Source organism: Vigna umbellata, chromosome 5 (genome assembly GCF_029865625.1).
Source record: "Vigna umbellata cultivar VRB3 chromosome 5, Vumbellata_1.0, whole genome shotgun sequence".
Classification (NCBI taxonomy): domain Eukaryota; kingdom Viridiplantae; phylum Streptophyta; class Magnoliopsida; order Fabales; family Fabaceae; genus Vigna; species Vigna umbellata.
Genome location: NC_142169.1, coordinates 29,248,471 through 29,262,027, shown reverse-complemented (window position 1 = coordinate 29,262,027; position 13,557 = coordinate 29,248,471). Strand labels below are relative to the sequence as shown.

The 13,557-nt window shown below is 33.4% G+C and overlaps 2 protein-coding genes across 2 annotated transcripts; one reads left to right on the top strand and one right to left on the bottom strand.

The window, feature by feature from the left end:
- The first annotated feature begins 3,867 nt into the window (after window positions 1–3,867).
- On the top strand, window positions 3,868–7,907 carry LOC124842460 (Subtilisin-like serine endopeptidase family protein). Its single transcript, XM_047318949.2, has 11 exons — window positions 3,868–4,195; window positions 4,293–4,384; window positions 4,473–4,570; window positions 4,652–4,795; window positions 4,867–4,972; window positions 5,150–5,660; window positions 5,821–5,921; window positions 6,043–6,270; window positions 6,370–6,478; window positions 6,553–6,766; window positions 6,857–7,907. Exons 1-11 carry the CDS (start codon window positions 4,088–4,090, stop codon window positions 7,402–7,404), a joined length of 2,259 nt encoding a protein of 752 aa, XP_047174905.2. The 5' UTR covers window positions 3,868–4,087; the 3' UTR covers window positions 7,405–7,907.
- A 191-nt stretch (window positions 7,908–8,098) lies between these two features.
- On the bottom strand, window positions 8,099–12,749 carry LOC124842447 (Basic-leucine zipper (bZIP) transcription factor family protein). The gene is made up of 6 exons (XM_047318929.2): window positions 12,400–12,749; window positions 11,137–11,493; window positions 10,987–11,064; window positions 9,572–9,637; window positions 9,373–9,438; window positions 8,099–9,267 (listed from the first exon to the last, which is right to left on the bottom strand). Exons 1-6 carry the CDS (start codon window positions 12,631–12,633, stop codon window positions 8,461–8,463), a joined length of 1,608 nt encoding a protein of 535 aa, XP_047174885.1. The 5' UTR covers window positions 12,634–12,749; the 3' UTR covers window positions 8,099–8,460.
- Between the last annotated feature and the right edge of the window lie 808 nt (window positions 12,750–13,557).

Here is a 13,557-nt window from a genome sequence, read left to right as displayed (position 1 = left end):
AAAATATAGACACGTGCTAGTATTTAATTTCATGTCGTATTTTTGTTGGAAGCACACTTGCACACTCTTACGTGTGTGTGTATATATATATCCTGAGTTTCTCTTACATGTATATATCCTTTGTCCCTCTCAGTGAAGAACAGAGTTTCAACCTTTTGTTGTGCTCTTTTCTGCCATCTTCGGGGAGGAATCTTCAACGTGGACGGAGAGTCTAGTGCTTTCAGGCATAACAAGTGAAAATAGAAATATCCAAATAAATTTCGTTAGGATAGACTCTGATACCATATTAGAAAATGAATTTTAAGTCTAACTTAATTCCACAAAACTGATTTCTATGATGAAGTTTGTGCCCCACTTATATATTTATAATTTTGTTTTATTTTTAGTCGAACGTGAGACTTCCAACACAACACTGACTCCTCCCTCTCCTTGCTCTCTTCAAACAAAACGATGGTTTCTGGATTTGCATGATGTCTCATGAGATTCTCCTTCGGGTTGGATCCTATGTGCCTTGAGCAAATTTTTGCCAATATCGAACGTTGATTATTGGGTGACTTCTAGAAGTGCACGTTATAATCAAATGTAATATTGTTTTTTTTTTTTGTTTAATTTGTCCAATGGCTTTGATTAGTGGTAACATGTGGATGTGCATATCTACGAATTGTGCTTGATGACGAGGGAGAACAAACATTTTGAATTTAAGGTCATTTTCACAAAACCATTAAACATAAACTTGACTATTGAGATCATAGGAAAAATGTATATAGAGGAGGGAAAGTTGAGTAGGATGAAATTATTTTAAGCATAATTTTAAAATATTTATTTCTAATATTTTTATATTTAATAGTTATATATAAGTTATTCTTTAAAACTTTATTAAATTATAAGAAGTGAAGAAGAGAGATGAAAATTATATAGTTTTTTTTTTGTTTGACAAAGAATTTTGTTAAAATACATTGGTTGGGTAAAAGCTTTCAACATAGGATAAGATTATTATTTTTTATACTTTTTTAAGATCATATTTATGGTCATGTTAATTAGTTGATAATGTAAAATCTTATTTGATACATGAAAATTAAATTTAAAAACGAGGGGGTATCGATACAATTTTTGATAAAATCCATTTAATTTGTAAGAGGATTTTATGTTAGTAAATTAGCGTGTCTATAGGTACTACTATGTTATGTAATTGTTAACTTCTTTCATTGATTTATGTATTTAATAATGTTGGTTATTATTATTATTTTTATTATAATTTTATAGGTATAAAACATCTATCAATCTTGTCAATAATTAATTTTCAATTAAAAAACTGTAGGAATTTTTATAAAGTCTTATAGTTTTTTTTTGTACGATTCAAACACGATACCTTATAAAACATGCATCAAAATATGGATCAAAATAGTGATATGATTTTGGTAATCACATTGTTCATATATTTTTTTAATAGTGAGCATATCAAAATTGTTAACGAATCCGATGCTGTACTGTGTGGATGATGATATCACATTGGAGGAGACAAGCTTAAGTGGCTTTGAAAATATAAAGATAAAATCGTCTTTTTCATTCCGACAAGACATTGTCAATATAAAGAATACAAAAAGCCTTTCTCCACATTTGGGAATGGATTTAGAAGATATAATTACTTGAAAATTCTATTATGTATGTCAAAGAAGCCCTAAAAGTCATGAAAAAGTTTCATAAATCCTTGAAATAACTTCAGAAAAATCCTAAAAATAAAAAATGTCTTAACAATTTTAGTATATACCAATACAATTAAGATAATAGATTTTGTTTCTATAATTGAAAGATATCCAAACGAGATAAAAAAGAGTAAATTTTTTTAAGACATCTTTCTTATATAAAGTATATATAGATGACCCAAAACTAGAATTCAAAATAATCATATTACGAATTATAAAAAAAAAAAAATAATGCAACATACATCAAGCGTACAAAAAATACATTAAACATAAAAAATATTTTAATATAAATATATAAAAAATATTAAAAACATATAAAAAAAATTAAAATCTTTTATGAACCCCAAAACTAATTGTAATCAGACATTCAAATGTTTATAGTAGAAAGTGATGAATCAAGAAACGTAAACAAAAATACTAAAACAATGAATTAGATACCAAGAATTAAGAAAAGAAAAAAAGTGAAGAATTAAGAAAAAAGTGATAAATTAAGAAACCTAAACAAAAATACAAAAATAATACATTAGATACAAGAATTAAGAAAAAAAAAGTCATACGAACCGCACACTTTCACAATAGAAAGACAAGGGCACACTTTCACAATAAAAAGATAAGGGGAGAAAGAAGAGTGACACTAACATTACAAAAGTCGAAATTATAAATAAATAATTTTAACTTAAATTTCCATTATGTTACGTAATATAGCTTTAAAAAGATAAACATTTATAAAAAATAATAATAATAAGTTGATTTACTATTTATTTATGACTTTTTCAAATAAAATTTATATTCTTCATTTAATTTAATTAAAGTATTTCTTTTTCAACTTATAAAAAAATGTTCAGATTTATATAAAAAATGTAAATTAAATATGTATATAATTTTAAATTTATATAAAGTAATAACTTCAGAATTTTTAAGCGCACGCATATATATTTATATAATTACAGTATATAGCATAAATAATTACATTACAATTTAAATTTAAAAGCTAGTACTTTTTCAATATTGTCAAGTTATGATTTATATTTAAATTACTCAAAAATATGCTTAGTTATTTTTAATTTTGTTGTATTTGAATATTTTTAATTTTCTGTTAGATTATATAAAAGTGAAATTTTAATGTATTAAATTGAAATCTGATTTATTTTAATTTCTATTTATTAAAAGGAAAATTTTAGTTAAATTATCAATACATAGCTTAATATTATACAAGAGATGTCTTAATAAAAGATAAGTACATGTTAAATATTATTCTAACAATTTCTTAATATGTAAAAATTAAATTAAAAAATTATACATTTAATATAGATATTTTGTCCTTATATTTATTAAATTCAACAATTATATTACAATTATATTGCATTTAATAAATATAGGTGATAGTATGTAGTAAAATATTTATATTTGTATATAATTATATAAATAATATATTACTAAAGTTAAATAATGTATTTCACGTAATTAAAAGCAAAAGAAAATGCAATAGATTTAATAATGTTAATTAATATGTTTAATAAATAACATTAATGGCTAATTAATATGTTTAATAAATAGCATTAATGGCTAATTAATATGTTTAATAATCACATGACATATGAGTAATTAACACTATCTGATTATAGGGTATTAATGAGTGATTAATGGACTGGTCATCTGATAAAGCCTATAGATACAAGATTGCAACTGACTAAAAAGTATACCAAAACCATGCTAAAACGTTATTTTGACTTGAGAGTCGGAGTATTTTGAACACCCTAGATTGGTGTAAAGAGAGGCGAAAATGAATGTAGGATTGGAGACAGTGAAGCGAAGTACAGAACGAAGAGCGGTGCAACAAACTCGGTCCTTTCATACCAAAACATAATAACTTTTTGTTATGCTTCCTCAATTTAATAGATAATTAAAAAACAAAAATAAAATTAAAATAGATTAAAAATATTATTGTCTATTTTGTTTTGTTTTTGTTGAACATAAGAAAAATGATTTAATAATAACTGGAAGAACGTGTGAAGGAGTGGTGTCACGCCATTTAAGTGAAGCGTTGGGAAATAAGAGATACGTTTTGGGCTTTGATTTAGTCTTTTTATCCAAAGGAGTGTTGGGCTGAACAATCACACTGCCCTTTCTTACATTTCTAATAAACTGTTACGGTTGAATACATTGATTCATTCATGACTAAGATCCAAAATCCAAGCCACCAAATACTGATTCCTTCACACTCTTTCGCTCCCTTCACATCTGCACTTATAATGACACTTTTTTCGCATTCCTGCATAATCTACACTCCTTAATAACAAATTATCACTATATAAACTCTTCCTTTCTTCCTCATACAATCCAATATACCTTTTTCTTTTTCAAATTAGACTGTTCCTTGGAAAATGAATAATGCAATAAACATGTTACAAAATTTGCTACTGTCACTACTGCTACTATTACCCTTTTTCTGTCCTTTGCCCGTTCAAGGATTTAATCAACATGAAAGAAAGGTATGCCCAACTTATTGCAACTATTTTTCACTATGCTTCTTTTATTACACTTTTCTCAATTGCATGAATTTTGTGGAAAAATAAAAAACAAAAACAGCCATATATTGTATACATGGGAAATCTACCAGCGGATACAAACTATGCAGTGAAAGCCCACCACCACAACTTGCTAGAGACTGCGATGGGAAAGTAAGGATCTCTGTTGTCAAATAGGAATGCATTTGATTGCACTGTTTTTTTTTACGATGAATGGCTCTTTTTATTTGTTTTACTTCAGCGAGCAGTTAGCCAGAACGTCCAAAATACATAGTTATGGAAAGAGCTTCAACGGATTTGTTGCACGACTTCTGCCACACGAAGCAGAGAGACTCCAAGGTTGGCATGGTGAAGTGATGCATTAAGTTAAAACACAGATGTTCTTTTAAGAATCATGCAATGGTATTTGATTTTTTGCAGAGGAGGAGAGTGTGGTTTCTGTGTTTCCAAATACAGTTCGTCAACCACACACGACAAGGTCGTGGGATTTCCTGGGAATGCCCTTAAACGTGAAGAGAAATTCCATGATAGAAAGTCATATTATTGTGGGGGTGTTGGATACAGGTATGAAGAAAACATTTGTGTCATATTAACAGTAAAAACGTATAATAAATTGGTTTTTTCTATCGAAACAGGCATTTCGATTGATAGCCCCAGTTTCGACGATACGGGGTATGGACCTCCCCCACGTAGATGGAAAGGCAAATGTGTAACTGGAGCAAACTTTACCGGCTGTAACAAGTACTGTTCTATGCATCACTTACATTTCCTCAGTCAAGAAAAACATAATATTATGTTAATCTAACATCATATGTTACAACAAATGTAAATAATTGTCGCATGTAAGTTAGTCACGCATGTTCATACACATGTTCATGCAAGGTTGATTAGATTTGGTGTGGAATGAATGAATCGCAGCAAGGTGATCGGAGCCACCTACTTCAATCTGGCCCAGAGCAACTCAAGCTACGACAGCGTGAGTCCGGCGGACGACCAGGGTCACGGCACTCACACGTCGTCGATCGTGGCGGGCTCGGTGGTGGAGGGGGCGAGTCTGTTCGGCATTGGCACAGGCACGGCGAGGGGTGGCGTCCCATCAGCCCGTCTGGCTATGTACAAAGTTTGCTGGACCGCAGGCTGCAGCGACATGGACATGCTCGCGGGCTTCGACCAGGCCATTGCGGACGGCGTCAACTTCATCTCCGTTTCCATCGGAGGCCCCGCACATAACTTCCTCAGGGACCCAATTGCCATCGGAGCATTCCATGCTATGAGCAAAGGGATTCTCACTTCTTGCTCCGCCGGCAACAATGGCCCTCGCTACATGTCCGTCGAGAATGTCGCGCCCTGGATTTTGACGGTAGCTGCTTCCTCCACTGATAGACAGTTCTTTACAGCTGCTGCTTTCGGTGATGGAAACAACGTCACAGTAAGTATGGTAGTTTCATGTGTAACCATAATTTAGCTCTCTTACTTTCTGTGCTGATATTCTTGATATCTAGTATAAAATAGTTAACAGTGTAAAGTTCTGGTATTTGATTGAATGATACGTAAGTAAAAATTTATGGTATTTGATTTGTACATGGTAGGGAATGTCGATTAATACCTTTTCGCCCAAGAAAAAGATGTATCCATTGACCAGTGGGTTCCTTGCTTCTAACGGTACCGACGATGGCTTTGGCAGTCCTAGGTATTGTTCTTCGTAATTGATCCTGATTTGCTTGCAAAACTTGTTCATTAGAAACATTATGATCGGTTTGAGAATACTAATGCCAATTATTATTGCTATTATTATTATAATTATGGTTTAGGGGTTGTGACTATGGGACTATGAGCAAGGAGAAGGTGAAGGGCAGGATAGTGTACTGTGTCGGGGGAACGGGAACACAGGACTTAACCATCAAAGATCTAGAGGGAGAAGGAACTATCGTAGTCGTTGACGACGTAATAGACGCCTCCTTCTCCACTGTTATTCCAGCTACCTTTGTTGAAGCCAATGCTGTGGACGAAACCATTGATCTCTACATCAATTCCACAAAGTACGTTTTTTCTTTCGCCATGCTCTTCAAATGGGTAATCACATAACTATTTCAAGTTAAATAACCCAAAGAAAATATCTTGATTGCATTGGAATTTAGGAATCCTGTAGCCGTTATTTACAAGACAACATCTAAACAAGTCCCTGCTCCAATGGTTGTTTCTTTTTCATCAAGAGGTCCTCAAACGATCACCCCAAATATCTTCAAGGTGATAACTCTCTCTATCTCTCCCTTTTCTTCCATTTTGTTTTGCTTCTAAATTTCTATTTGTTGTATATGAAGCCTGACTTGACTGCTCCGGGAGTGGACATACTAGCTGCTTATTCCAAACTGGAATCAATAACAGGGTACCGTGAAGACAATCGTTTTGCTGTTTTTAATATATTATCAGGAACATCTATGTCGTGTCCACATGTCGCTGCAACAGCTGCGTATGTCAAATCCTTCCACCCTGACTGGAGTCCTGCTGCAATTAAATCTGCTCTAATGACCACTGGTGAGAAAATTAGAATATTCAATGTGCTAAAATTGAGTTGACAACAAAATTTTCACTTTCAAATCTAACATCTTTGTCTCTACTATTTAGCCACTCCCGTCACGATCGGTGACAACTTCACGGTACTGGGATCTGGATCAGGACAGATTAATCCTGTGAAAGCATTACATCCTGGTCTGGTCTACGACATCGGAGTGCAATCCTATGTCTCCTTCCTTTGTAAGGAAGGCTTCAACAAAACCAACATTGGTATACTACTTGGCATGAAAAATTTCAATTGCTCAAGCATTAAGATTGAGCCAGGAACGGACGGGATCAACTACCCCAGCATACATATCCAACTTGCCACTCCCCTTGATAGAATTTCTGGAGTTTTCTATCGGACTGTTACTAATGTAGGATTTGGAAATTCAACTTACAAGGCTAAAGTTACAGCCCCTGAAGGTCTTTCAGTGAAGGTCATCCCAGATACATTGCGTTTTATCCAATTGCACCAAAAACTGTCATTTAAGGTTGTTCTGAAGGGCCCCCCAATGTCCTTGGACACGTATCTAAAATCTGCATCACTTGAATGGGACGACTCTAGACACACTGTCAGAAGTCCGATAATTGTCTATAAACCAATGTCATTCTATTGAATGTATTGAACCGTAGTGGACAGTAGCATAATCTAGAAAATTGGCTGCGTGAGTTTTTTGGATTCAAGGAAAAAGAAAATGAGAAATTTATTTAACAAAAAAAGATAGTTGAGGAATTCTCTATTTTTTCCCTCATTTTTATACATCTTAGTTATTTGGTTTAGCTGAATGAAAAGAAATTTGACTGCACGAGCGACCATTTTATTCATCGCCTGCATCTTATAATCTCAGTTTTTCTTCTCTTAATAACTCACACTCCCTCCATAATATAAACTATTTGATAAAATCAAAAGAAGATTAAAGATAGATTTGAAAAAACATTAGAATAACATAGGATAACAAATTGCATGTTCGAATATACAAATTTAAAATGAAAATGTTAAATAAAGTTGAAATTGAACTACGTGGATGAAATTGAAATCCATACACAACAGAAAATCTACCTAGTTCACATACATAGAAAAAGCACCGTGTTCAGACTTATGATATGCTTATAAAAATATAGAAGCTATTGCATTCATGTCATTCACCCGAGGGACCAGCCAAATTTTGAACCTAATAATAAACAGTAAACAGATATCCCCACACCGAAATTAATTGATACACACACAAGGAATAGAGGCCGTTGTGCGCACGGCATGATTAAATGTCACTACTTCAGTTGAAAGATTATCTCATTTCTCAAATAAGGATGTAAAAGTACAAAGTCTAAATTTCTCTTTGTTCTGACCATTAAAGCGGCAAATTTCTGATTTTTGATGTTTACAGTCAGAAGTTGAAAGTTGAAGATTCCGGTATAACTACCAATGAAAAATTTGGTCAGTTTCCGCTTAAGAAACCAACTTCCCTCTGTCTCTTTTTCTCCTCAGTGGGGGCAAAAACTCCTGATAAGTAAATTAAAAATAAACAAGCAAAAGACTTATGAAAAAAAAATTAAACCTTCACCAAAGACAGCTCTTTACATGAGTTGCTGTTCAGTTATTTTCCTCCAAAGTTCCCCAATAGATATAGTTGACCTGTGTGGAGGAACTTGCACCCTTGGAATATATTCCACAGTCAACACTGCATTCGAGACTGGCGGCTATGGATGCTTTTCTGCTTGGTTAGTTCCTTTCTCCTCTTTCTTGCTTCTGCCGCAGCAACTGCATCAGCTAGACTTTTCCCCTGGCAAATAAACTGTTTTTGTTTCTTTTCAACTGAAGATGCACCAATATAAGCCGTTGAAGATGCTTTATTGTTTGGACCAGAATGCAATTGAAGCTCGTTTTCTTGTTCGGAAGCACAAGCTTGAGCATTACAACCAAGAGAGGGTCCATGATAATTTTCTATAATGTGACATCCTGTTTTCTTCTCACCTCCATCCAATGAAAATCTTGCAGGGTCATTAACGAGTCTGGCTTCTGTCCAGGCTCGATAATCCACATTTGCCAGTGTATTCAAAGATGAACTAGAACTACAAGGTTTGCCCAGAGAAAGATTATTTTGTTTATCTTTCAGGCTACAAGAAGGTGATGATTGTCCATTTCCAAACTGCGGACATGGGAATATCCAAGGGCATGGAAACATGTAAAATGGATTTGGTGTTTGCTTATCATTTATAAGGTTATTTTGCTTGTGATATAATTCAGACTCGGAAGAACATGGAACATTAGCAATAGATGGAATGATGATGGGATTAAATGATGCATTTGGTAAATGAACTGGATACGTAGGCTGAAGGGGCGAAGGCCAAAATACATGTTGAACAGGAAAAGGGTTATAAAGGAACCATGGACCACTACCAGACGAAGGTGTTACCTCAGCCACAGATGACTCGGGCTCAACGGGAGTTTTCTCTTCTTCTGTGTTTGTTGACTTGGCGATCTGCAAAATGGAAGATGACATTGATTTTCCTGGATTAATATACTTCCTACGCAAACAAGAGTTACACAAAAGCTTAAAGATTTATATAACATCAAACCAACTTACTTGTGCCTTTAAGTACTTATTTGTAGTCTCCAAAGACTGATACTCTTTCAAAGCCAAATCTTTCTCCTTTTTGTCAGAAAGTGTGGAAGAAATATGAATTTTCAGATAAAACATCCACTGGGGTAAATAGATTAGGATAAAGAAAGGGAAGACAATAAAAGTGCCTCAATAAAAATATAGAATAAGGGATAGTACGTACCTTCTTTAGACTTTCATTCTCCACCACCAAAGTGGCAGCTTTTTTTGTTAATTCCTCACACAGAGCCTGAAACATTTTTACATACACATACATATAAAGAAGAAATTTGTAAATATTTCAGTGACAAATCAATCAACCAGAAATAAATATACAACTAAAATAAAATAGAGTTTTTCTTTCATAATAGTTCGTTTTAAAAATCATATTATTGAAGTTTGCAATAACACGATTACATATACATTCACAACTCAACTATAGATTTGGGAGTCTTTTGATCTAATAGAAAATATGATGTTATAAAGAACAATATACTGAAAAGATCTCGTTAATAGAAAAGATCGATTTGACATCTTCTTGATGTAGTTACTTTGATCGGGACAGAAAAATTTAGAGTAACATACCACCGATAGCTAGGGAAGTCATCAATTACAGAAAACACTAAATAAAAAATAATCCTCATGGCATTTATCAAAAGAAGGCGCACATCAATACAGATGGTATCCATACTTAGGTCACAAATGGAAGAATTGAGGCTTTAGATCATTGTTATCAATCTAGAATAGCAACATATACCAGCTAACTCTGAAAATGATATAGCAGAGAGAAAAAGAGACGTGTTATTTTAAATATAATAATACAAAAAAAATTGAAGTCTATATCATGACAGTGCCACCATAGCACATGAAAAGCAGCTACGTGACTGCTATCGAGAACCATTTCACTGGTTCAATCCTATAGTGGCTATAGTGGCCTAGAGCCTCCCCTCTCCACCCTCAAACTATTGTTGCTAGGCACTCCTTGTCAACTTTTCTATTTTGGAAAAGGGGAGGAGGCATTATGTCATTTAAAACTAAACTTTGGATTTAGCCGTCTAATTCTTAACACAATCAAAATATAGCATATTAAAGTTATCATGCATTAAAAGAAACATGCTGAACCGAAATAGCACACTATTGATACTAGTCTACTTCTGTATTTGGAAGAAGAGCAGAGTTATTTAAAACTAACTTTTTGTTCTGACACCTTATTCTTAATGCAATCAAAAAAGGGTTTGTTATAGTTATTATGCACTATATAAAAAAGGTTAACCATATTAGCTTCTGGTACAAAACTGCTTGCATCCTGTAGTTACAGATCCAAAAATTTTATGTGTAGTAATACTTATTTACACACAAGTCCGAGGGAGCAATACTCATAATATGGATTGGTTTTATATTGTATTTCAATTTATGAAGATTAATTATAGTTACATTATACCTTATATTAAGAAAACTTAAAAGTTAGTGGGAGAAATTGTCCCCAAAGTTCACAAAGTAGAACATTTCTTGCATCTTGCTTCATAGGTGTGTTTGGTTTAGATTTAACAAGACATAAGCAAATCTAACAATGGTGAATTGATTTGCCTATGTATATACCTGCCTACGTCGAATTGTCTGCCTGGCTGACTCTCTATTTGCCAATATCCTGCGCATCCTCCTTGCTTCTTTTTCTTCCTGAACAGAAAGCCTAGTAAATTATAAGGTTCTACTATACCCAGAAATTGCTGTACAAATTCACTCCCATACCTCAGTTAAATTTTTCCTTGACCTGTTATAACGACCTAAAAGGTTATTTGATTTATGAGTTACATTGGAATCCTGCTCCTTTGATTTATGTGATACATTGGAATCCTGCTCCTGCTCCACCTCCGTATGACTTGAGTTATGTATTAAATTGGCATCCTGTTCCACCTCCGTATGACTTGAGTTATGTATTAAATTGGCATCCTGTTCCACCTCGGCATGACTTGAGTTAGGTATTAAATTGGCATCCTGCTCTACCTCCATGGGTTCGGAACAGTTATTCTGCTGAGTCCTCTCTGTTTCTACAGATGCAGTAGTGTGTACTTTTTCATCTTGCTGCTGATCTGCAATAGCTTGGTCCTGCCATAAAGTAAACCATTTATAAATTCATGTATCAAATGCTACAACTGGATGATGGTATCTTAGTTATTGCATGTGATCTTTAATTAATTGACTTATTCATCTTAAAAAAGGAAAAAGAAGAAGCTGACTAGGTTTAAATTCTTTCATGAAGTAAAAGTTAATCAGTGGTATGCTAAGTGAGAAAACCAAAAAAAAAAAGTGAAAAAAAAAAATTCTTAGACATGGATGTCACATTAAGAAAGTCTCAATCACCAACCAGGTAATCTGAATACCAACACAGGGTAAAAAAATCAATTGTTAATATTCCAACACATAATTTGTAATGCATATGCCCATAACATTAACTGTTTGTTTTATACAATATCAGTAGATCTCTCATTGTATTACTTACTTTCCATGTGATAAATATTTTCTTTCAGAAACAAAAAATTGTTTGTAGTGACTCTAAGTTCTTATAGTTGGTGCTAACAATGTAGGACTTTCTTTCTCTATTTCTAAAAAAAAATACAAAATGCAACCCAGACCATGGATGAGTCTCAAATAGAAAAAAACACGGATCCATACAATTGAGCTCTGGCTGAAATTTAAATTGCCGAAGAATAGTTACCATTTTGTTTACTGTTCTGTCAATTGCAGAAAACTTATTTTATTCAATTCGATTCCCCTATTTCTAGTTTTAAAAGTTAAAAATAGTTATCTGAATCACTTTTTCCATCTAAATAAAATAAACATATAAATCTTGTTATCCCGCCTAACTGTAGACTCCTGTGTGTGTTTACATAAAAACATAACATAATTCAACAGCATTAGTGAGAAATACTAATACTATTTGTGAGAACGAAGTTGAAATTGACTGGACCCAAATTATATAATTAAATTAGGAAAGAACAGTGAGAAAGGAACCGCAGTCCCAAGAGAGGGATCAGAGTGAAGAGTCGGTGAAGGATGAACTTCAGGAATGGCACATAGTTTGGTGCACCATTTGTCAGTAGAGTGAGAATCACGCATTGCCAACTGTGCGAGAGTCTCAGCCGCTTCCATCTCCTCCTTGTCAACAAGCCGATCCATACCTTCACAGGAAGAGGACCTAGAAACGGAAGTGGAGGTGAATGCGCGCTTCTCCGATTCAGCATCCATGGTGAGGATGTTCAAGCCTGTTGCAACAGGCAGAAAGAAAATAAGAGAGAATATAAGAGAAGAGTGAGTCTTTTGTAATGTAACGTAACGGTGAGAGTGAGAACCGAACAGAGGGAGAGAGGGTATCACATCACTCACTGGTTAGGAGAAGAAGGAGAGATAGTAGATTATTGCCACGTGTCATGCCAGTTCACAAGTGGACATCTGTGATAATAAGCAACAAGCTATGTTGTCTCGCCACGTATCCCAAATTTTACCACGTAGGCGATTTGCCGCACTGCAAAAGTTGCCCCTTCAACATTCTATCATGATTGTTACCCTAATTAGGAGTTTCAACTTATAACCAAAATGTCAATAGCAATTCAAACAAAATAATGAGTTAAAAAAATATAAATAATTTGTTTCTTAATTTATTATATAATTAACCTAATCTGCACAATTTGGTGTTTTTCTGCACCATTTTATGACAAAAATATATATGTTTTTCAATTATTTTATCCTATTAATATACAGTTATCTTTTAAAAAAGTTATATATTATAAATTGATTGATGTTTTCCTCTTGTGTTTTAATAAGAAGTGAATAATAGCAAAGTTAATATAAATTGTTTTCAGATAATGAATTGAAAAGTGATGCTAAAATATGTTTAGTTAATTATAAAAAATACTCTTGGAATTTGTTCTGTTTTAAATAATTATACAAATGCATTCAAATTTAGTACATGATTCTAAAGCAGTAGTATTAATATAGAGTATTATGGGTATGAATATGATAGGTTTACATATGAGTGTATAGACATTTGAGTATATCGATGACATCCTTTCAGAATCGGCGTGACAGCGGGAGTCGAATGGGGAGGAAATAACTTCACGTCAGGCGGTGGAGTTTGACATCGTCTGTGGAAGAATTTATGAGCTGTTATTC

Bases quoted from the DNA above. Each gene is read 5' to 3' on its own strand.
- LOC124842447 (XM_047318929.2), bottom strand. From the start codon at position 12,633: ATGGATGCTGAATCGGAGAAGCGCGCATTCACCTCCACTTCCGTTTCT. The intron at 11,494-12,399 runs GTTCCTTTCTCA...ACTTTATGGCAG, and splicing joins ATCCCTCTCTTGGGACTGCG to GACCAAGCTATTGCAGATCA. The intron at 9,439-9,571 runs GTACGTACTATC...TCTGACAAAAAG, and splicing joins AGAATGAAAGTCTAAAGAAG to GAGAAAGATTTGGCTTTGAA.
- LOC124842460 (XM_047318949.2), top strand. From the start codon at position 4,088: ATGAATAATGCAATAAACATGTTACAAAATTTGCTACTGTCACTACTG. The intron at 4,385-4,472 runs GTAAGGATCTCT...GTTTTACTTCAG, and splicing joins CTAGAGACTGCGATGGGAAA to CGAGCAGTTAGCCAGAACGT. The intron at 5,922-6,042 runs GTATTGTTCTTC...ATTATGGTTTAG, and splicing joins GATGGCTTTGGCAGTCCTAG to GGGTTGTGACTATGGGACTA.